The following is a 23370-nucleotide window of genomic DNA, read 5'->3' on the forward strand; positions in this document are numbered from 1 at the left end:
TGTTGTAAACTCGAATCTACAAACTGGGACTTCTAGGAATGGGGTTTAGCAACTGAATTTTACGGGTATCACACAATAATTGAAGGATACTTACTGTCAATAGGATCGTAGTAATAGCCATGCATTGATTCTATACGCTAAGAATCGGTCGCGCCCAAATTACCGACTTCCGCCGCTCTCAATACCGCGTACCTTTTCACTGGGAGTAAAGCCTAATCCTCACATGGACGGGACAACTTGCGAGACGGCTTTTTTCTCTTCGGCTTCGACGAAGCATTCGGTATACATTGAGGTCGATACGCAAAGAGTTTTGGAAAAGATTTATTCGGTACCACGCAGGGCTAGCTTATTGACAAATTCAGACTGAATATTACGTTAAGACAATAAAATGCCTTCATTTGAACAAAAAAAGTCATATCTTTGTTTGTCAACTTATGAACTGACTTCCCCTCTCGAATGGCTCTTGTGCTCGTCCTCTTATATAAAACTTAAGACACTCCTGCACAATAAACCACTACATGCGTTCTTAGAACAAGGATCATTAGCTAGTGCATCCATTAAATTAGGAACCTAAGTTCAAGACCTTGGTTCTTATACTGGATTCTGGACCAGAATTCTGAAACTTGTCATGGAACTAAATGTAGAACCTCAACTCTGGACCGAGATTTTGGAACTGTTTTCTGGAACTAAACTTGAATTCTCAATTTGGATTCAGAAATCGAACCTGCATTCTGGAGTTGAAGTCAGGAACTGAATCTGGTTCTGGATTCAGCAACTGAACCTTAACTCTGAAACTTAGTTCTGGATCTGAATTCTGAATCCGACATCTGGATCTAAATTTTGGAACTGATTTTGATACGGGATTATGAAACTAAATTCTTAGGATGGAAATAGATTCGAGAGCTGAATTCGGGATATCGGAAGTGAATTCTGAAACGGAATTCTGAACCTAAGTTCTAGATCTGAATTCTCGAAGGTGGCTAAACCGATTGTAACAATTTTAGCACGTCGGTAAAAAAAAGATTGACAAAGAAAACAACATTTTTCCAAACTTTGATGTTCATCAATGTATTCTCCTTGAAGAGCTATATGATTATCCAATATTTCTCCTTAGCGTCAAAATACGCTGAGGTGATAACTTCATCAGCTTCTTTTTTTAAGCTGAGACATAAAATAGTCATTACTGGCTAAATCTGGCAAACATAATGGATGGAATAGTAATTTGAATTTCAATTCATATAATTTAACTATCGTCTATTCCCTTTTTTGTTTGGATAAAAGGAGCTGCTTTGACTTAAGGAGCTTACGAAGTTTATTGATAGAATTGTAAGCAGTCCGTTCTTTAAGTAATTATCCACACTTGAAAGTGATTATGTACTTTCAAGTTGCCAAAAGTACCCCGCGTACTCTTAAGCACTGTACTTCGAACTGTCAAAAATTACCACGTGTTTTCTTAAGCAACGAGTAGGCTCACGCGGAACTTGTTCTGTACCGTCAAATTTTCAAAATTTCCCCGTATACTTATAAGCAGTAAAAAAGTGGCTGTTTTAAGTAATTATGAAACTTCTGGATTCTTGGGATATCAATCCCAATCGTTTCAATTAAGTGCCATTTGATTGTCCAATCCAAATTGAAAAAAAAATAGTTGCTTGTGCAATCATGAATCAAACTTGGATTTTTCACTATAAATGTCTTTCAAAATCAGCCCAAGATCCGGATAAAGAAATGTGAATACCCAAACTGATTCTGAATTAATAACTCAAGTCATGATTTGAACTTCTGCTTACCATTCCACTTTTAAATATTATGAGTTGTTCCTTTTGTAATCAACAGGTGTAACTCATGACCCGTTTAATGTAATAGATATGTCAATATTGGAAAACTGAATCGAACAACATCTACGTGATCAACATGTTCTTGACTACAATATCCAACATAAAACAAATTAATAAACAAATTTGTCTATTCAGCAAAGAACCATTATCAAGTAAGAAAGGAATAGATTTAATGAAGAAAACGTCAAACAAAGCAAAATCTAAGAAACTGTTCTCTAATGTAGAAATCGACTGTGTGTTTCCACATACTTTACATCATAAAATGGATAGTGTTATAATCTTATTGCCATTGCTATTCGTTCCAGTTTGAAGATAAAGAAAAATATTACGAAATCAAATAACTTCTTTGGCTAAACGGCTAAATTTAAAAGTAACCGTTTTCACCTTGATCCTTGAAACAATTCCAATTATAGAATAAAATACGCGCCAAAACACCATGTTACGGCACCAGTGAAATGTTCATCGTCACATTTTGCCGAAGAGTGAACACATCTTACGATACGCAAAGCTCTTGAGGAAGTAGATTCAACTAATTCATTTTAAGAAGTGTTGCCAGTTTAACGAACCCAGCATTTCTAGAAACCGTATTTTGCTTCAGCCGTAGCAACGCATTTCGCATTGAATGATGGATTGAAATGATTTCAATCTTGAATGTGATAATATGGCAACTGCCAATCTGCATCGGTTGAAAACTTGCCAAAAATGTCCTCGTATCTAATCGTGCGAATGAACCACACACGGTGAGCAACGTGCGTACTATATAAGCATCATATTGAAGCATAATCTATCAAACAAGGTCTCCTAAAGTAATAGGGAAAAGAGCTAAGTGGCTAGACCTGCTAGTAGTTCTTGTAATTAAAAATCAGGTTCTCAAAGTAACGATCTATCTCTAATCAGGTAAGTGTTCATTATCAATAATAAAAATCAGTTCATTCATTGCACTTGTATCAATGCATCAACACACATCCATACAATCGGAAATATTTCACAAACACTATCGACTTATTGCTGTATTGAGAAGAAAACTTCAATAACACAATAATCGAAAATAACATCAGCTGGCACCGACATTCAATGTTCCTAATCGCATTAGAAGTTATTATTAGCAGAAGGAAAAAACAAACATGGAAGACATTGTTACGCAAATTCAATCAATTGGGATGCCAATTCTTATTGGCTCATTGTCTTACAATGGCCATGTGACTTATCGACATAACCATAGTACAACTTGCCAATTTCATGCACATCCTTTGTTAGTAGCGTATCCTCATGGGCCAACTTCGATGAATCTATTTCAGATACAACATGCAGATCTTCGTCAAGACTTTAACTGGCAAAACCATCACCCTCGACGTCGAAGCCGTCGATACCATTCAAAACATCAAGGGCAAGATCGAGGATAAGGAAGGTATCCCCCCAGATCAGCAGCGCCTGATCTTCGCTGGCAAGCAACTTGAAGACGGCCGCGCTTTGTCGGACTACAATATCCAGAAGGGATCCACGCTGCATCTGGTCCTGCGCCTCCGAGGTGGAATGCAAATATTCGTCAAGATGTTAACCGGCAGATGCATGGCTATTGATACCGAGCCAGAGGACACAGTCGAAGTCCTGAAGGGAAAGGTTTCGGAAAGACTAGAGGAAATCCCGCCAAACCAACAGCGCTTGATCTTCGCCGGTAAACAGCTAGAAGACGGTCGCACCCTTGCCGAATACAGCATTATCAAAGGATCGACCCTGCACTTGGTGCTGCGGCTAAAGGGTGGCCAATGAGAACAATGAAGTGAAAAACTGCGACGAAGTTGGTATGACGACTGAAAAATCGGATTGAAAAGCTTTGCAACGGAGGTAGATCATAAGAAACAAAAATCCAATAAAATAATGTAATTTAACAATTTAACTATCTTTATAAAATTAAAAAAATGCCTGAGAAATCAAAACCATTATTATTATTTCTTTGAAGTTATATTGGAACTCATAGCATTCTCAAATAAGCCCGAAAGGAAAACAATGTTTTTCACTATTTTACTATCGAGGAAAACATCTGACGTTCTGGAAATAATAAAAATAATCCACCGTCGTCCCGTTCGTTATACGGTCGAGGGTGGTGAATGACAAGCAAAACGAAAAAGTAAAGAAAAACACCAACACACTGACAGGTTCGATTGATGGTACGTTCTCGAATAATGAACACACTGTTGCCTATAAAAGCGTACCCCCGGAATGGGAACAGTTCAATCGTATCAGTTTCCTAGTGAGGTGAAGTCAAGTGGGATATTACAAGCAAGCAGTGCCAACTCAAGTTCTCAAGTGAAAAGTGAAAAAAGTGATTGCTGTACTAATTCAACTGAAAAATAATTAGTGATATTGATTATATTGTGTAGAATACACAGGTATGCTTAGTAGGAAACTTATTAGACAAAGCGATTATAGTTTTCTTGTGTAATCAAGTTTCAATCCAAAATGGCGGATTTATATGTGCCTTCATTGTGAAAATTAGATTTTTTATTATAAGTACGTAAACTGAAATAATTGATTAGGTTAAATTTTGTATCAAATGAAGTTAAACATTGGTTTCTTGTGAATTTTGACAAGGTTCAATGTGAAAACATTGAGATGAAATTAATCTGAATTGCAAAAAGTTATGCGTAATTGCATCATCATTACCAGTATTGATTATTTTACATTGAATCAAAAATCTTTCGAATCACATCATATTGAACAAAAGTTAGTTAAATTTAAAACTTCTAAAAAAAACGCTAGATTTTTCTAGAAACAGGCACATATAAATTTTCATTTTCTGACAAAGACGCAAAAGAAAAATCAAATCTGACGCGTTCGATCATGAAGGCCATGACTCATTTTTCTTTGTGTGAGTCGCAATTTCAAACAAGTATTTTCTTTTCTCCAACAGACAACGATGCAAATATTCGTAAAGACGCTGACTGGCAAAACCATCACCCTCGAGGTTGAGCCATCTGATACAATTGAAAATGTAAAAGCCAAAATCCAGGACAAGGAAGGAATTCCTCCAGATCAACAGCGTCTGATTTTCGCTGGCAAGCAACTGGAAGATGGTCGCACTCTTTCGGACTACAACATCCAGAAAGAGAGCACTCTTCATCTGGTTCTCCGTCTGCGAGGAGGAATGCAAATTTTCGTAAAAACATTGACTGGTAAAACCATTACCCTTGAAGTTGAACCTTCGGACACTATTGAAAACGTTAAAGCCAAGATTCAGGACAAGGAAGGAATTCCCCCAGATCAACAGCGTCTAATCTTTGCTGGCAAGCAGCTGGAGGATGGTCGTACTTTGTCGGACTACAATATTCAAAAAGAGAGCACATTGCATTTGGTTCTCCGTCTTCGTGGAGGAATGCAGATTTTCGTGAAAACATTGACTGGTAAAACCATTACCCTTGAAGTTGAACCTTCGGACACTATTGAAAACGTTAAAGCCAAGATTCAGGACAAGGAAGGAATTCCCCCAGATCAACAGCGTCTAATCTTTGCTGGCAAGCAGCTGGAGGATGGTCGTACTTTGTCGGACTACAATATTCAAAAAGAGAGCACATTGCATTTGGTTCTTCGTCTTCGTGGAGGAATGCAGATTTTCGTGAAAACATTGACTGGTAAAACCATTACCCTTGAAGTTGAACCTTCGGACACTATTGAAAACGTTAAAGCCAAGATTCAGGACAAGGAAGGCATTCCCCCAGATCAACAGCGTCTGATTTTTGCTGGTAAACAGCTGGAGGATGGTCGCACTCTGTCGGACTACAACATCCAGAAAGAAAGCACTCTCCATCTGGTTCTCCGTCTTCGAGGAGGAATGCAAATTTTCGTAAAAACTCTGACTGGGAAAACCATTACCCTTGAAGTTGAACCTTCGGATACTATTGAAAACGTTAAAGCCAAGATTCAGGATAAGGAAGGAATTCCCCCAGATCAACAGCGTCTAATCTTTGCTGGCAAGCAGCTGGAGGATGGTCGTACTTTGTCGGACTACAATATTCAAAAAGAGAGCACATTGCATTTGGTTCTCCGTCTTCGTGGAGGAATGCAGATTTTCGTGAAAACATTGACTGGTAAAACCATTACCCTTGAAGTTGAACCTTCGGACACTATTGAAAACGTTAAAGCCAAGATTCAGGACAAGGAAGGAATTCCCCCAGATCAACAGCGTCTAATCTTTGCTGGCAAGCAGCTGGAGGATGGTCGTACTTTGTCGGACTACAATATTCAAAAAGAGAGCACATTGCATTTGGTTCTCCGTCTTCGTGGAGGAATGCAGATTTTCGTGAAAACATTGACTGGTAAAACCATTACCCTTGAAGTTGAACCTTCGGACACTATTGAAAACGTTAAAGCCAAGATTCAGGACAAGGAAGGCATTCCCCCAGATCAACAACGTCTGATTTTCGCCGGTAAACAACTGGAAGATGGTCGTACTTTGTCCGACTACAACATTCAAAAGGAGAGCACTCTTCATTTGGTCCTCCGTCTTCGTGGAGGAATGCAAATTTTCGTGAAAACATTAACTGGTAAAACCATTACCCTCGAGGTTGAACCATCCGATACAATTGAAAATGTGAAGGCTAAAATTCAGGATAAGGAAGGTATTCCCCCAGATCAACAACGTCTGATTTTCGCCGGTAAACAACTGGAAGATGGTCGTACTTTGTCCGACTACAACATCCAAAAAGAGAGCACATTGCATTTGGTTCTCCGTCTGCGAGGAGGAATGCAGATTTTCGTGAAAACATTGACTGGTAAAACCATTACCCTTGAAGTTGAACCTTCGGACACTATTGAAAACGTTAAAGCCAAGATTCAGGACAAGGAAGGAATTCCCCCAGATCAACAGCGTCTAATCTTTGCTGGCAAGCAGCTGGAGGATGGTCGTACTTTGTCGGACTACAATATTCAAAAAGAGAGCACATTGCATTTGGTTCTCCGTCTTCGTGGAGGAATGCAGATTTTCGTGAAAACATTGACTGGTAAAACCATTACCCTTGAAGTTGAACCTTCGGACACTATTGAAAACGTTAAAGCCAAGATTCAGGATAAGGAAGGCATTCCCCCAGATCAACAGCGTCTGATTTTTGCTGGTAAACAGCTGGAGGATGGTCGCACTCTGTCGGACTACAACATCCAGAAAGAAAGCACTCTCCATCTGGTTCTCCGTCTTCGAGGAGGAATGCAAATTTTCGTAAAAACTCTGACTGGGAAAACCATTACCCTTGAAGTTGAACCTTCGGATACTATTGAAAACGTTAAAGCCAAGATTCAGGACAAGGAAGGAATTCCCCCAGATCAACAACGTCTGATCTTTGCTGGTAAGCAGCTCGAAGATGGTCGTACTTTGTCCGACTACAACATTCAAAAGGAGAGCACATTGCATCTGGTACTCCGTCTACGAGGAGGAATGCAGATTTTCGTTAAAACTTTGACTGGAAAAACCATTACCCTTGAAGTTGAACCTTCGGACACTATTGAAAACGTTAAAGCCAAGATTCAGGATAAGGAAGGCATTCCCCCAGATCAACAGCGTCTGATTTTTGCTGGTAAACAGCTGGAGGATGGTCGTACTTTGTCCGACTACAACATTCAGAAAGAAAGTACCCTGCATTTAGTATTGCGATTGAGAGGTGGACAGTAATTCATATGTCTAGTGCAAATAAATGACTATTAAAAACTAACATTTTTACATGTTTCGATTTGTTGATTCCGAAATTTTAAATCCAATTTTAGAAGTCTCGTTTATGGAAACATCTGTGTTCTCGAATGATTATTTATTAAAACGATAAACGTCGTGGCTCCTTTGTCATATTTGTTCTGCAGTGTGTGTGACATCGATTCGGGTCGTTGTATGGGAAATTGATCTTAGTTCTATTTTTAAAAAATATCCCGGAAACGCCAGACAAAAGAATTTTCTTTTAAGTTCAACCAACATAACGAATTTCAAATACTGAATAGCGTATCTATTTATCTATCTTTAGACACAACCAGTTCGTTTGTTTCTCAAGTTTGTGAAGTTTTAGACAGTCTTCCACTAGTGGCACGTGCCAACACTTCGAATCACCTGGTAACTGATGAGCGAACAGCTCGTATTGGAAAGGTGTTCTGATTAGCACTTTTCCGTCCGGTTTGATAGTGAGCAACGAATATTGATGCTGCTGCTGCCATTGCTTGAATACAGTGCAGAGCTCGTCACCCAACAGAAAGGAATGTTTCCGCATTAGATCCCTAGAAAAGAAATCCGTATGAGGACCGCTTTCGAGAGCTGCATATAGCAGAAACGGATCGTCCTGCGATAGATCTTCCGTTAGAAACAGAAAGCTCTTCTGACGGATGTATTTCATCTCTCGAGATCGCCACCGATCCATGTGCTGCCGTCCAATTACCAACACTCGTTTCTTTTGCTGCACGTAATGCTTCACCACTGCAGCGATCTGTATTGCATATCCGGTCGGGGATTTTTGATTGCCCGAAGAAAACGCCACGTTCAAACCGTCGATTACTATGTCGTATGGTTTAGTATTGTTAAGAAATGTTTGAAAACGACGCAGTTCTTCCGGGGTGGTATTATTGAATATTTCTTTCTTAATTACAACGGCCTGTAGGAAGGCATCCTTTAAAGCACGGAATGATTGTTCCTGAACAACAATGCTAGCCATGGTAGACTTGCAATGTGAGCATTTGCCTTGATCTGTAACTCTCGCATCGCTGGCGGTAATGCCGGTTTTCGAATCCAATTGTTTGAGTGCAGTTCCAACACGTTTCGACAGAAAGATTGATGCGTCTTTGGTAAATGAAAGCATTTTGACTACGTCGCTTGCCTAGAAAATAATATTCAATAGAGAATTCAATCTGAACATATCCAATTGCTACCTACAATAGATCGATTATTACTAATGCTGTAGTCTAACCATGCCAGAAATACGTCATCATTGGGGAGCCGTTTGTTATCCGATTGCTCTTTTAGCAGTTTCCATCCCGTCTCCGAATCACCGCTTAGAAAGCACTTTCTAATCAAGAAGCTGTAAGTTGAACTGTCCGGTATTCCAGTTAATTTAATCATATCTAATAATTCAAACGATAGCCGCCAGTGATCTGTGAGCGTTAAGGCTCCAATTAGGTGTTCACACGTTGTTGCGTCCAGCACTGTAGTATCCTTCCTAATATCAGAGTAAAGTTTAAAAATGTCCTGTTGATCCTGTTCACTTAACTGCCCGGTGTCGCATCCCTGTATTCGATACAACCTCAGCAGGCGATTGATCATGGCAAAATTCATATTAACCCCTTTAGTTCGTAGATATTCCAAATATGACTTTCCACTGTCTAGGCTACCACAAAGTCCCAATACCGTACTGTCCACGTTGGTAGCGGTGAAATACCGTTCGTCTAAAATGCTCTTTCGAATTTCACTCCATTCGGATGCTGTCGGAATGGGACCGCCGGCAAGCTTTTGCTTCAAATCGTTCAATCGCTGTGTTGACAATCGAATCACAGGATGTCGTTGATGAATGCCTGCATAGTAACGTGTGGCTACGTGTAGAATTTTGAAGCACGGTTGTCGAAAAACAATTCGGGATATCATAGCTTACACTGCATGTGAACCGACCAATATACGAAACTCCGACTCTCGGTAAACAATCACATTCTGACACAGTGTTGAAAAAAAAACTTACGTCAATTTGAGGGGAGGCATCCGTTTACTAGGTCATTTATAAGGGGAGTGATGTTAGCTCATGCTCTTATGTATGCAAAACAGTCGGACTGCAACTGATAACAACACTCGTAGGATTTTTTGTTGATGTTCGATTCCTGTGACTTAGAAAATGAAGCGCCAAACAAAATTGCCTACCTCTTTACGTGCTAAAATATTCGGTCAGCTCTCCAAAATGAATGCTACGGCCACTGATCAAATTTCAAGTATTCCATCGTTGAAGGAATCCCAGAAGCAGCCTTCTGGTAGCGATTCGGATGCAGATTCAGTTGGATCTCTGGCAGACCACCTAGTACGAATGGAAGATATCGATTTAGATTCCAACTTCTATAGCCAGCCATACCCTGACACGAAAGATTTTTCCACAAGTGAGACAGGTACAAAAGTAGAACTAAGTGATGCTGATTCTGATTGGGAGGCGGAGAAAACCCTAAGGGTTAGTACCATGCTATCGCAGTTGAATGATTATGAACAGAAGTTTAACCCGGTCATGAGTGTATGTAATAACACACAAAATAAAGTCAATGAAAAAACCACCCTTGAGCAACCCGATAATATTGTTCAAGTTATTTGCAAAACTGAATACGTGCACAATAAAGAACATACAACTGAGCAAGGATCTGGGGACGAATGGGAACCTATACACAATTTCGAAAATAGATTATCAACAGATAGCATTGAAGTTGTAGTACGTGAACAACCCAAAAGATTCAGCAAAGTCGTAGATGTTGATGCTCAACTGAATAGATTATTGCAAGACGAACGACGAGAGAAACAGTTACTGCTTCACAAAGTTCATCTGCTTTGTTTGTTGAGTTACGGGTATTATTTAAATCGCCTAGTCAATCAATTAATTATAGAAAATGCAGATGAAATTCTCTGTGCGCTGCGTGGTATTTCTACTGAAGTTCCAGAGCAGTTGGATTTCATATTTCTTCAAACGGTCTGTGATACGTATAGGAAAAACAATAGACTGAAAAAGCTACCGCAAATAATATCATTTGCAAGAAAAAATACTTCAAATAGAACATCCACAGACGTGTCATCCAAAGAAGCATATGTAGTGCTGTTTGCCGCTGTTTTGCGGTTTTTGTGCGTTGAAACTAGATTGGTCATGCATCTGAATGTACTATCCAAAAGTATAGCCACAAAAAGCAAGCGCCTGGCAAAATTATCCGCCAACCAAGATACAAACGAAACGGATGTATCTCTGGAACGCTACCCCAACGTGCCATTAACCACCGCGGAAATATTAAAACGTAAACCGGAATTCAGTCACTTCTCTCAAATACCACAAGTGGATGGAGCCGACGATCAAGTAGTGGAAGAAAAACGACCGCGTTTCCATGTCGAACTGGACACCAAACCGAAATTGTGGAAATTGAAAAAAATCAACAATTCTGTGGCGAGGAATAAAGCTGGTAATCGCAAAGAGTTAATTCCTAAAAAGAAATCAGTTCTAACCCCCGTTGGTAAGAGCAACATCAAAGTGGAAACCGATTCGGTGACGAGATCACCGTTTTTCGAAGGACGAAAAGTCATTGGTCAAAATAATTTCAATAATCAACTACCTAAAGAAAATGTGCCGTCGATTTGGGTTGAAGTATTTTTACCTTCTGAAAAACGTTGGTTAGTGGTAGACATACAGCCAGGAAAATACGATTGTTTAGATCACGTGGTTGAAAAACTATCCTCTCCGCCTGCCTATGTTTTCGGTTGGACCAACGATAATACCCTTCATGATGTGACCGCTCGGTACTGGTGGAACAATGAAACCGGAGCAAAGAGACAACGAGTGGCAGAAAAGTGGTTGCAGTCACTGTTGCATCATTTCGGAAGACGAAGAAAAACTTTGATGGATCTGTTGGATGTGCAGGAGTTCAGACGACTACGATTCCGGGCACCGATACCGAAAAAGCTATCAGAGTAAGTATTTATCGAAAATGTTAAGAGAGAGTACCTTTTTCTTACTAACATAGAATTTCTTAGCTTCAAAAACCATCCATCGTACTGCTTGAAACGAGATCTGCTAAAATTCCAAGCAATTTATCCGCCGGAAGCTCCACCACTTGGTTTTCTGGGGGACGAACCCATTTATGCACGTAAGTGCGTTCACACGCTCCACTCGCGCGAAGTTTGGTTACGCCATGCTAAGGTTATTCGACTTTACGAACAACCCTATAAAATCGTCATGTCAAAATTGAAACGAGAGAAAACGGAATTGGAATTGTTCGGCTACTGGCAAACAGAAGAATATGTTCCTCCGGAACCAGTAGGCGGACGGGTGCCGCGCAACGCTTACGGAAATATTGAAATTTTCAAAGACTGCATGCTGCCCAAGGGAACTGTTCATCTGAAACGTAAGTATCTCTGGTGGAAGCTGGTATCATGGTAATATCCTATTATCTTGTTTCAGAGATCAACATATCTAAAATCTGTCGGAAGATGAACGTGGATTACGCCATCGCTGTCGTCGGTTTCGGAATCCATGCCGGAGGCAACCACCCGGTGTTTGATGGTATCGTTATTTGCAAAGAGTTCGAACAGCAGGTGCTTGAAGAATACGAACGAGATAAGGTGGAGCAAGAGCTGAGAAAGCATTTGAGGCGTGAGAAAGCTATTTACGATAGATGGAGAAGGTTGATTAAAGGATTAATAATAAGAAATCGATTAAAATATCGATATAATTTTGATTTGTAAAATGCAAGCTTTTGTATTTAACAGATTATTTGTAGAGAATCGTTTAGAACGAATAAAACATAGAAAATATATTTTTTCAAAAGAAATCAACACGTTTTGTGAACAATAAACATCTTACAGATTATCAAAATTGTACTTGTTTTGTAATTTTCGGCGAACCAGCACCCCTTTAATTAGACGTTTCCAGTTTCCGTAGACCCGTTTTTCGTATCTCTCTTGTTCCTTTTGTTCCTCTTCCTCCATGTCTTTGTACCATTCTTCAACGACTTGATTGGCAAATTCTTCACACACCACAAATCCGTCGTACACGGGAACCATTCGCATGCGAGCTTTTTCGAACCCGGTTAACGCTGGTGCACAATCGATACCCAAACGACGGCAGACCCGATTGAGTCCTGGAACTGCAGTGAAAAAGATTTTAGGCCTTCATTTGATTCTGATAACTTAGAACATTCTACTTACGCTGCAGGTGAACCGTTTTCTTGGGTAACATTTTCGGGGTGAAAAGCTCCACGTTACCATACTCGTTACGCGGAACTATGCCATTTTCTGCCGTGGGTGGATCATACTCTTCCGTTTGCCAAACTCCAAAGGTGTCACAGGGCTGATAAAGCCATACGTTGTTCGGTTTATCATATTTCCAGCACTTGACCATCTTGTAAGCAGTTTCGAAAGCCTTCACCACTCGTCCCTGTTTGTACCATTTTTCGCGAGTCTGCAGAACGAACAGACACTCACGAGCGTAGATTGCCTCGCCGCGGACAAATCCCAAACTCGGTACGTCTACGGGGTACAGCGCTTCATACCTCAGCAGATGCCGTTTCAGTACATAGAGTGGGTGATTCTTGCATCTGAAACATTTGATAGAAATAACATTCATTGAAGCTGGAAAAACACGACAGACGCGATACTCACTCGGCTATGGTGGTCGGCAGAGGTTTATCGATGTGTATCTTGTTCAACTCAGCATCTTCGTTTACTTCTCGATCGTCTTTGTCGGCCCGGAATGGCTCAAGTGTTTTGTCTAACCATTTCGGTTCAACTCGCAGCTTTCGGCTTACTGTGTTCCAGTGCTGCACATAGCGAGGGGTGATGTCCTTGACGTGGTTCTGGTTGTCGAATCCAAACACGTAACTGATGGGAGCTGTGGCATGTCGCTAATTGGTTCGTGTTTGTAGGGACGAAAACAATTAGTTCAGTGTAAGGTAGCTTGGTTAGTTATAATTTTATTTAATTATTTATATTCCTGTTGTTTTTCTCGGGGAAGGCCCTATCTCATTACCATCCTGTCAGACTTGAGGAGCCATTGGTTCACAATTTGCCCCATCGTCCACCGTCACAGTTGTGGTTGCTTGTCAACATCGTTGTGTGACAGATCTGTTCTATAAACATATATGTAGGGATTTTTGTGGGGGTATACGGGGATATACAGAGCCCCTCATGAAAATTTCGAAATTATCACATGACTCATTTTTATTTATTTATTGTAAAATCAACAGACACGATGTGGTCCTAATCAATAATTTTAATACTATGTAAGAATTTGTCCCTCGTTTTATGCCGTGAAAGATTGTACTCAGATGACACTCCATTGAATGACCGTTGTAGGCCAATAATCGCACCGTTTATCCAGTAGTTAGTGCGGCTTAAAGGAAGTCGAAGAAAAGCGTTGTTGCGGAGAGCTCGAGGACGAACATTGATGTTGACTTCACGGAGAAAAGTGGGGCAGTCGATCCTATCGTTCAAAACATCTGCTATCATTCAAGCACGCGATAACTCCCGTCTTACTTGCACTGTGTCTAGACCGATTAGCAATCCGCGACTTTCACAACTCGGTAGTTCATGAAGATTGGTCCAAGGTAAACGGCGGAGAGCAAATCGAACGAATCTACGTTGAATCCACTCGATTCTATTAACGCCATTGAGGTAGTGAGGGTTCGAAACAGCTGAACAATATTCCAGAGTAGAGCGAACGAGTGAACAGTATAGGGATTTCAAGCAGTAAACATCCGTAAAATGCTTAGCCGTTCTCATCACGAATCCAAGACAACGAGAAGCTTTAGCCACAATGTAGTTGGTGTGTTGCTTGAATTTTAACTGCTAGTCAACAAAAACGCCGAGGTCCGGGATGCACGAGAATCTACCAATCATGAATCGCTCAATAAAGTATTCGATTTTCAAAGGCTTTTTTTTCGTAAAAGTAATGATCGAGCATTTTTCTGGATTAACGATGATTAACGGATTACGAATAACAGTATTACTTTTTCGAACAGCTTGGGGATAGCACTTATACAAGTTATACCACGGTAGTTGTTTATATCTCTTTTGTCACCCTTTTTGTAGACCGGAAACATGAATGAAGCTTTCCATAAGTTGGGGAATACTCCCGTAGCTAGTGACATATTAAATAAATGGCAAAGGAGGGGCAATTAACCCGGTTGAACATTTCTTGAAGATGACTGCTGGTATGATGGCTGGGCCTGCAGAGGTGGAAGCCTTCATACCAACGATTGCCGTTTGTATCGATTCCTCGTGAATATTGATCAAGTGCAAAGCATAATTGGACACAGGAACATTATTCCTTGGCGGTTTCGTTAGCTTTCCATTGTATTTGACAGGTCGTTTGGAACAAAGCTGTCATTCTAAACGAACAGTTGTCGTCACTCTGATTATAGTCACTCTAGTTTTAAGATCAGATTTGAAAAATTCGTCAAAAATTGGTCGCTTATTTGACTGTTTGAAGATATAGACACTCATCCCCTTGCTATTCCGGAGCCGGTGGTGGATCCGGATAAAATTCAAGAATTCCGTATGGAATCACAAGACCATTCATTTAATTTAACTCTCCTCAATTAGCTTCTCTTCTACTCAAAAAGTTTCATCGCTATTAGTTATCAAGATCACTAAACATCTTTGATTCAATGAAGTATGTGGATTCCTGGTTAATTAAAAATCATCATTCTGCCATGAACCCAAACTTGATTCAAATTTAGGAGCTGCTCTAAAATTTAATACGCATATTGTCAACGAAAGTTACTATTTTATAATAATAAATCCTAAATAAAACTTTATCTATTTTTAAGAAACGACTTCAATATTTTCGCTCTAAGACATAGTGAATACAAAAAAAAATGTGTCCGTTATAAAAAAATTACAAAAAATCCCTCCATACATGTACAAAACTATTTTGCATTTCCGGAACAGCGTTACTGGAAAACGGATTCGTATACACTCTTTATCGTAACATTGCAACTTGCCACTAAGTATCATACCTTCTAATGTTAACATGAAAATTTAACATTAAATACCGTACATTCTGTATCTCGATCGAGTTCAAATTTTCTATACGAAAGCATCACTCGATCGAGTCACAGAATGCAAATTCTAACATCGAAAAGATGTCACCGCAGAAAATCGGACGAGCGTATTCCGGTATCTTATTTTTGTTTGCACTCTACTGATATTGACCAGCTGTGTAGATCACGCTCCAGAACAAAACAGAGAAAATAGCACTGAACCCAGTGATCTATGACCCATTTTCCGCCGAAATCGAAAGTCATATAAAATAGAATTGGTTTCCTTAGGCCTTTATTCTTTTTCGAGAATTACTCCGTATTGTGACAAATTGTTTCGAATGTATGTTTCTCCAGCTGCACAATCCTCCACAAACATAGTTCACATTTTCATGCACTGCTTGTTTTTGTTGTCAGCTGCGAATTCACATACCTCGCGCTCAGCGGTGAATTGAATGTATATTGCACTATTAACTTTGTTCAATTGTATTTCAGAAATTTCATTTAGTTTAATTTGTATTCACGTATTTGTATTTGTAAAGAAGATCGAATGTGATATCTTTGAAGTTGACCATTGATCTTGGTCGGGCAATCATCATTGCCTTTTGTATGTTTGATTTGCTCATTTCAAATCGTCCTATTGTTTGCTTCGGTATACATTGAAGTCTTTTTTTACGCGGGGGAAGCGTACCGCATAAAAAACGCGTAAAAAATTGCATGACCTCGGAGTTTCGTGTTAAAAACCGCCAAAGTATAGAAAAAATTGAAAAATTGTTGCTACTTTTTGTTGTCTTCAAAAATTTATAAATCATCGAGATCTGGCGTTATTTCGACAAAAAATTGTTTGAAAAATTGATTCTGGGACTTTGGGAATATTGTGAGATTCCGAAATCGAACTTTTTTCTAGGCAAAATGTCTTAGAAATGCGTGAAATGTCGAGATTTTATGTAATCTTAAAAAAATATTTTTTTTGAAAACAAACGAAAATCTCGAAAAGATCTCGACACTTCGTGCATTTCTGAAACAAAACAAGATAATCGCATAACTTGAAAAACTCCTAACTTCGGAAATCCGAATATTAAAGCGAACGGGGGTTTTCGTTCAAAGTATCAAAAACCGGAACTTTTTGTGGTTTGTATGTTAGTAGCCCGAACGCTTATCAGAAAATCGTGGAACAATGTGCCCCAGGATTTATTCTTGTAGAACAATTTATCTTTTGTCTAGAAATTAGCGTTCGTTTTAGCGATGAACTCATCGTTGTAGTAGAACAATCCTTCTTGAAGCATTTTTTTTGGGCCCACAAACAGATTGTAGTCCCTGGGAGCCATATCCGGTGATTATGGTAGATGCACTTTTTTCATGCAAAAAAATGTACACACTGCAGTATATATTAAAAATGTAAATTATCTCAAGTAATTTTGATTAACGGTATTCAAAAACCATTTGGTGAACTTTTTCACGATTTTCAGAGTAATTATCTCATTTGACCGGCCGGAGCCGTTGAGCATTTTCAGTGTCAGCACGAGAACGTTTGAAGTCAGTGTACCACCGATAAACGATTGTTTTTTTTTTAAGTAGCAGTGTTCCGTAGCACTTTTCAAGCCATTGCTGATATTACACTGTTTTTTTGCATCGGAAGCAAGTATGAATCAACTCATGAAATAGTTTTGAATCCATCATGCTAATTATATCAAGTCTGGATCAAGTCGCGTAATCTCGGAAATCCGCGTCAAAAAAACTGCATGACCTCGGAGTTTCGTGTTAAAAACCGCCAAAGTATAGAAAAAAAATTTGCTGCTAAATGTCTTCAAAAATTTATAAATCATTGAGATCTGGCGTTATCTTGACAACAAATTGTTTGAAAAATCGATTCTGGGACTTTGGGAATATTTTGAGATTCCGAACTCGAACTTCTTTTTCGAGGCAAAATGTCTTAGAAATGCGTGAAATGTCGAGATTTGGTGTAATCCTAAAAATATATTTTTTCGAAAACAAACGAAAATCTTGAAAAGATCTCGAAACTTCGTGCATTTCTGAGACAAAACAAGATAGCCGCATAACTTGAAAAATTCACATAAAAAACACCTAACTTCGGAATTCCGAATATGAAAGCGAACTGGGGTTTTTCGTTCAAAATAGGTAAAAACCGGAGCTTTTTGTGGTTTGTATGTTAGTAGCCCGGGCGCTAATCAGGAAAACGTGGATCAATGAGTCCCGGGATTCATACTTGTAGAACAATTTATATTTTGTCTGAAAATTAGCGTTCGTTTTAGCGATGAACTAATCGTTGAAGTAGAACAACTTTGCTTGAAGCATTTTTTTGGGGGCCTGCAAACAGATTGTAGTCGCTGGGAGCCATATCCGGTGAATATGGTAGATGCGGCAGCATTTCGAGGCCCATTTCGTGCTATTCCGCTATGTTGGTGAGCGACTTGTCGGTTTTGGTCAACCGTGAGCAAACGTGGCACCAGCTTCGACAACAGCATCTTAATATACAACTTTTTCCATGCAAAAAATGTACACACTGCGGTATATATTAAAAATGTAAATTATCTCAAGAAATTCTAATTAACGGTAATCAAAACCCATTTGGTGGACTTTTTCACGATTTTCAAAGTAATTATCTCATTTGACCGGCCGAAGCCGTTGAGCATTTTCAGTGTCAGCACGAGAACGTTTAAAGTCAGTATACCACCGATAAATGATCGTTTTTTTAATGAGCAGTGTTCCGTAGCACTTTTCAAGCCATTGCTGATATTACTCTGTTTTTTTTTGCATCGAAAGCAATTATGAAGCAACTCATGAAATAGTTTTGAATCCATTATGCGAATTATATTAAGTCTGGACCAACCATCAGAACTTTCTGAAAATTTGACAGCAATCTTTTAAACGATGAAAAATTTTCATGAAAAATAATACGGAAATTTTGTTGGCAACGCTATCCATCTATCAGTCCCGGAAATTATCGATTCACGTGGAAAATGGCGCATTTAGATTTATATAACGATCGCTACAAGTTACAACCTTTCTCGGAGCGCCATTTCGACTGAAGAAAATGGAAAAATTTTGAGCAATAGGAAACAAACCAATATATCATTCAGGAAAATACATTCCTGTAAAATGTTTTATCTCAACAATTGTGGGAAACCGTTTTCGAGGAAACAGAAAACTGCATTTTAATACGCCATAGAATAACTGCCAGTTTCATATGCCACGATAAACAATGACACCATAATTTTTAACGTTGCTTCCCATGATAACGATAGCAGCAATAATGATGGCGAATCAATGGACGAAGGTGCGATTAGTGAACCTATTTCTGTTTTAAAAGGAGCTTGAGCCGTTTCCCGAACTGGAAGGATTCGTAGTGTCAGAAGAATCGTAGCACCAGCCATGCAATTCTGTGAATCGGCTGCGAAGTCTGTTGAAACAGAAGGTCAAATACCACTACAGGAATGTAATACCAAGGCTTTGCTTTGAGCCGTTTAAAAAATAAATGAAAAAATATGCGTCAGGAAAGCATGTTGAATGAGCATCGTGTTACTACTTCCAAAACCAATTTGCATGCTTTTTTTTAAGGAAAACAAATAATAATCAATATCGGCTTATACAGTTAAAAACTTACCGCTAAATAATCAACGCAATCAATCTTCTCCGTAAACAAATCCACCGTAACCCACCGCTTATCTTTATCCGAGTAAAACTCTATCCACATGTCCGTCTTGCTAGATGAACTAGAAGCAGCACTTCCGATGTGTGACGATTTCTCGTCCTTAATGACACTTGCCTTCTTTTTACTAGATGTTCCGAGTGATTTCCTCGCTGATTTTGTTTTGCTTTCTTTGATTTTCTTTTTGCCCGCGGGTTCGAAATCACTATCATCCGAATCAGAAAATGAAGGTTTCTTTGCTTTCGGTCGTCTCTGTTTCTTGTTCAATGCTGGGGATGTTTTGGACTCGACAGTTCCGGCTTCACTTTCCGACGAAGAACAAGTCGAAAGAATTTTATTTGTGGTGACGGTTGTTTGTTTTTCGTTTGCACTTGTGTGAAATTTCGTGGGCTCAGCAACGGTAAACAATTTTCGTTTCAGTATTCTGCCAGGTTGATTATTGTTTTGTTCCTTGTTGGATGGAGTATTGTTGGCCCGTTTGTTAAAATGATTCGTGAAATCTGCTTCCGCCTCCGTCTCACCGGGTTTCATCTTAATTCGACTGCGAAGTCTTCGCGACAAAGGTAGACTACTGGGAGTGGATACAACATCGTTCATACCATCCAATTGAGGAATGTCCAAAGTGCCTAGAGCCCTCTTTGCCGGAGGATTGGTATGGTTCAGTTTACCAGATAATCTTGGTGACGATCGCCTGATGATGCTTTTGGGAGGTTTAGCATTTTCCTTCGACGATGGACTAGGCGTTGTTGATGTACTTTTTTGTTTGGTTTCATTAGGATCCAGCGAAAATCGAATTTTTTTCGAGACATCCGTAGATGTTTTTTCAGGTATCGGAGTTCTACTGTTGGATCTTGTGCGACGAGGAGAATTAACTGTCTTTGTTTCAACAACAATTTTGGGTACAGCCGAAGACTTGCGTGATTCTTGTCCTGCTTCGTGGCTTTTTGAATCACATGACTCCACCACATGTACCGCAACTTGTTGATCATTATTCAACTGTGAACTTTTCGAGTTTCGCAATTGTTTCACACCCTTCGAACCGTTTGGGATCTGTTCTGCTACTGGAGTTTCTTCAAGAGTCGAACTAGATTTGTCGTTTTCGCTAAATTCATCTTTTATCTGATCAACATTTTTATCGAGTGAGCTGTTTTGCGGTTGCACATTTTGTAAATTTGTCTTCTTGCAATAATCCTTTTCGAATTGTTCGATGAGTTGTCGTTCCGAAATTGGACATAGATCTTTCATAGCCGGACGCTTCGGTGGAGCATTCGCAGAAATAACCAAGCGACTTTGTACTCCAGCTACACGCATGCATGCCAGAAACAGTAGCAAGTAGTCTCGTTTACAAGTGACTTTATTCGTAAATAATTCCAAGGCTAGACTGAATTTGAGATTCAACGTATTCGTGATAAATGCCACTTGATTTTTCAGGGTAAATGTATCTTTGAACCACTTCATCAATTGTTGTACAAATTTTACATCTACCCTTCCTTTTTTAAAGCAATCCTTCGATTGCATCAGTGATAATACCATGGCTTGAATCTTTTCCGAGTTTAGAATCGTATTCAACTGTAATCCAACAGCAATTGTACAGAGAACACTGCTCTTATGATAAGCCAGCTGATTATCTCGTTTAACCTTATTAATCTGTCGCTTTATGTACAGCTCCATTTCGATTTCTTCCCATCGTTTCTTTTTAGATTTACTAGTTTCAACTTCTACCGTAATTTGATAGTCATCTGGTGGTTTTTCTGTATTCTGGGTTTTCTTGGTTTCTTGTACCTCTTCCCAATCTGATCCTTCGTTCATGCTATCCTCATCTTGATGGCTGACTTCGTTCTTGGTCCTGGGTGAGATGCCAGCCTCGGTCTCACCCAAAGCCAATAAATTTGAAACATTTTCGTCGTTAACATTACACTCCGGACTGTCTTTTGGGTTTGATTGATAGTTCTTCAGCAAATTTTTAGCTTCTTCAATTTTTCGATTGAATTCCCCGAGATCGTTAAAGTTCAACAATCCGCTCGAAGACTCATTTATTCTGCTGATCAAGTTATTCGCTGCGGCTTTCGGTATTGACGCCGGAATATTATCAGCTGGATTCTCGTCTTCGCTCGAACTATCCGAAAGTTTAATGCCAGCATTGCAGTCAAAAGTAATTTGTTTCGTTTCTTTTTTATCAACAGGTGTATGATCAAAGAATTTAGAGTTAAGGTCCAATTTTTCTGGGTCAACCAGATGATCATCGCCACTGCTGTCAGAATCATCCAAATTTGGAGTACCATTTGACGTTTTATCAAGAACTGGTTTTGATTTTCGTGCGTGAGTTATTTCTTTCTTTTTCTTATATTGACATTTTGCAAGAATTTCACTTACAGTACTGTTTAAAGCTGGTCGTACCGGATCTGGATTTTTCAAAAAATGTTTTGTTCTTCTATACAGTTCATTTCTTGTACCGGGAGAGAGACGTTTCTTTTTTGACAGATGTTTTGGAGAACTTTTTGAAGGTCTAAAAAACAAAAAAAAATAAATTTTCGTTGTTTAATTATATATTAAAAACAACCATAACCTTTTTGTTCCATCTTTGCGTTTGAATACAACCGAACTCCCATCGCTTTCGGAATCTTCAGTGTGATAATCATCCGGTTCATCGGAATCATCACACTCCAGCGAAGTATCTTGCACGCCTCTGTCTGATCCTTCCTTAGATTTTCTATCCTTCCCCGGTAACCACTCATCCTCACTTGCAGAGAAATCGTCATCTTCAGCGCCACCACTTTCAAAGTCATCATCACTGACTTTTACTGCCGCCGGTCTTTTACAGGTCGTCACACTACGCCTGGCGCGATTCATATTTACTCACAAAAAAGTTTCACATAAAACACAGAACAAAGCATTGCATGGAAGGACAACCAATATAAAATGCTAAAATTTTATAAAAACATGAATATTTATCTAACCAACCTTTTATATACAAAGCACTTACAATGTGTTCTCAGATTGTTTGACGAAAACATGATAAAACATGTGAATGATAAACTCAGTGCTCACTTAGTTCATTTTCAGGCGCGCCAAAATGCCAGGAGACGTCTAAAATGGGCAAGCGTGTTCATCCTTGACAGCTCTGCAGTATTGCATCCAGTGCTGTCAACTGTTTTTTCCAAAAATCTGTATTTGGCGAAAAAAACTATCTGTACAATATCTTTCTCGAAAAATCAAACATCAATTTAGTGCGAAAACTGATTTTGCGACCAAAAAAAAAAAAAAAGGTCGCTCGACCTGGTTTACCCCTATGGAATATAACACAAAAACTGAAAATCGGTATTTATCTGTATGAAAATTGAAATATCGGTTTTTTGAGAGAGCATATCTGTATTCCTGTATCGAGTCCAAAAATCGGTATAAATACCGAGAAATCGGTATAGTTGGCAGCGCTGATTGCATCGCTAAACATTCTAGCACTCGAGATGTAAACATTACACTGGTTTCTGTTTAAAAAAACGTCCTTTCGTTAGAAACTAACCTAACCAAATTTCACATATTTCTGAAGATTTTCCATGTTTAATCGTAGAAATAATCACTTTTATTGCGGATATTTATTCGTATCATTAAATAAACGTAAAAATCGCGTCAAATCATAACTGCCATTTCATGACTTGAAAATTTTCAAAAGAATCCTTCTTCTCTTGGTTCTAATTTTCATTTGCAGGTGTCGCTACTGGGAATTGAGTTTTGCGGCAATAGCGGCCCTTACACGGACATTATTTTTGTCATTTTTAATGATGACTAAGTTATAGCGGCCCTTACACGAGCATTAAAAATGTCATTTTAAATGATGACTAACTAATAGCGGACCTTACACTATCATTAAAAGTGTCATTACTGAAAAATAATTGCATTTTTATGAACGTGTAATGGTGCAGTAATGACGAGATTTCTATCAAATTTGAATACATCATTACTTAGACATCATTAAAAATGACAATAATAATGCTCGTGTAAGGGCCGCTAATGATGTAATTCAAATTTGTTTGAAATTTCGTCATTAGTGCACCATTACACGTTCATTAAAATGATATTATTTTTTAGTAATGACATTTTTAATGACTCGTGTAAGGGCCGCTAATGTGCAAATATAATTTTGCG

At 39.0% G+C, this 23370-nt stretch overlaps 4 protein-coding genes across 5 annotated transcripts; 2 read left to right on the top strand and 2 right to left on the bottom strand.

Moving 5' to 3' along the window:
• The first annotated feature begins 2574 nt into the window (after positions 1 to 2574).
• On the top strand, positions 2575 to 7534 carry LOC131428242 (polyubiquitin-C-like). 2 transcript variants are annotated; one of them, XM_058592023.1, is made up of 3 exons: positions 2575 to 2732; positions 3134 to 3598; positions 4752 to 7534. In XM_058592023.1, exons 2-3 carry the CDS (start codon positions 3141 to 3143, stop codon positions 7492 to 7494), a joined length of 3201 nt encoding a protein of 1066 aa, XP_058448006.1. In that variant the 5' UTR covers positions 2575 to 2732; positions 3134 to 3140; the 3' UTR covers positions 7495 to 7534. The 2 variants fall into 2 exon arrangements, with proteins under 2 accessions (XP_058448006.1, XP_058448005.1); XM_058592022.1 differs by lacking the exons at positions 2575 to 2732; positions 3134 to 3598 and adding an exon at positions 4059 to 4225 and having other exon boundaries at positions 4747 to 7534.
• A 267-nt stretch (positions 7535 to 7801) lies between these two features.
• LOC131428244 (mitochondrial ribonuclease P catalytic subunit) lies at positions 7802 to 9435 on the bottom strand. Its single transcript, XM_058592025.1, has 2 exons — positions 8731 to 9435; positions 7802 to 8674 (listed from the first exon to the last, which is right to left on the bottom strand). Exons 1-2 carry the CDS (start codon positions 9433 to 9435, stop codon positions 7817 to 7819), a joined length of 1563 nt encoding a protein of 520 aa, XP_058448008.1. The 3' UTR covers positions 7802 to 7816.
• Positions 9436 to 9676: 241 nt separating this feature from the next.
• LOC131428243 (DNA repair protein complementing XP-C cells homolog) lies at positions 9677 to 12363 on the top strand. The gene is made up of 3 exons (XM_058592024.1): positions 9677 to 11490; positions 11554 to 11924; positions 11981 to 12363. Exons 1-3 carry the CDS (start codon positions 9677 to 9679, stop codon positions 12262 to 12264), a joined length of 2469 nt encoding a protein of 822 aa, XP_058448007.1. The 3' UTR covers positions 12265 to 12363.
• Positions 12274 to 22288, bottom strand: LOC131428241 (DNA repair protein complementing XP-C cells homolog). The gene is made up of 6 exons (XM_058592021.1): positions 22211 to 22288; positions 21794 to 22149; positions 19183 to 21733; positions 13180 to 13421; positions 12727 to 13115; positions 12274 to 12665 (listed from the first exon to the last, which is right to left on the bottom strand). Exons 2-6 carry the CDS (start codon positions 22075 to 22077, stop codon positions 12379 to 12381), a joined length of 3753 nt encoding a protein of 1250 aa, XP_058448004.1. The 5' UTR covers positions 22078 to 22149; positions 22211 to 22288; the 3' UTR covers positions 12274 to 12378.
• Positions 22289 to 23370: the final 1082 nt, after the last annotated feature.

This window comes from Malaya genurostris, chromosome 2 (genome assembly GCF_030247185.1).
Source record: "Malaya genurostris strain Urasoe2022 chromosome 2, Malgen_1.1, whole genome shotgun sequence".
NCBI classification, from domain to species: domain Eukaryota; kingdom Metazoa; phylum Arthropoda; class Insecta; order Diptera; family Culicidae; genus Malaya; species Malaya genurostris.

Coding starts and splice junctions, on each gene's coding strand:
- LOC131428242 (XM_058592023.1), top strand. CDS start 3,141: ATGCAGATCTTCGTCAAGACTTTAACTGGCAAAACCATCACCCTCGAC. Junction 3,599..4,751: donor GTGCTGCGGCTAAAGGGTGG/CCAATGAGAACA, acceptor CCAACAGACAAC/GATGCAAATATTCGTAAAGA.
- LOC131428244 (XM_058592025.1), bottom strand. CDS start 9,435: ATGATATCCCGAATTGTTTTTCGACAACCGTGCTTCAAAATTCTACAC. Junction 8,675..8,730: donor TTAGTAATAATCGATCTATT/GTAGGTAGCAAT, acceptor ATTATTTTCTAG/GCAAGCGACGTAGTCAAAAT.
- LOC131428243 (XM_058592024.1), top strand. CDS start 9,677: ATGAAGCGCCAAACAAAATTGCCTACCTCTTTACGTGCTAAAATATTC. Junction 11,491..11,553: donor ATACCGAAAAAGCTATCAGA/GTAAGTATTTAT, acceptor AGAATTTCTTAG/CTTCAAAAACCATCCATCGT. Junction 11,925..11,980: donor GGGAACTGTTCATCTGAAAC/GTAAGTATCTCT, acceptor ATCTTGTTTCAG/AGATCAACATATCTAAAATC.
- LOC131428241 (XM_058592021.1), bottom strand. CDS start 22,077: ATGAATCGCGCCAGGCGTAGTGTGACGACCTGTAAAAGACCGGCGGCA. Junction 21,734..21,793: donor CGCAAAGATGGAACAAAAAG/GTTATGGTTGTT, acceptor TTTGTTTTTTAG/ACCTTCAAAAAGTTCTCCAA. Junction 12,666..12,726: donor GAAAACGGTTCACCTGCAGC/GTAAGTAGAATG, acceptor TTTTCACTGCAG/TTCCAGGACTCAATCGGGTC.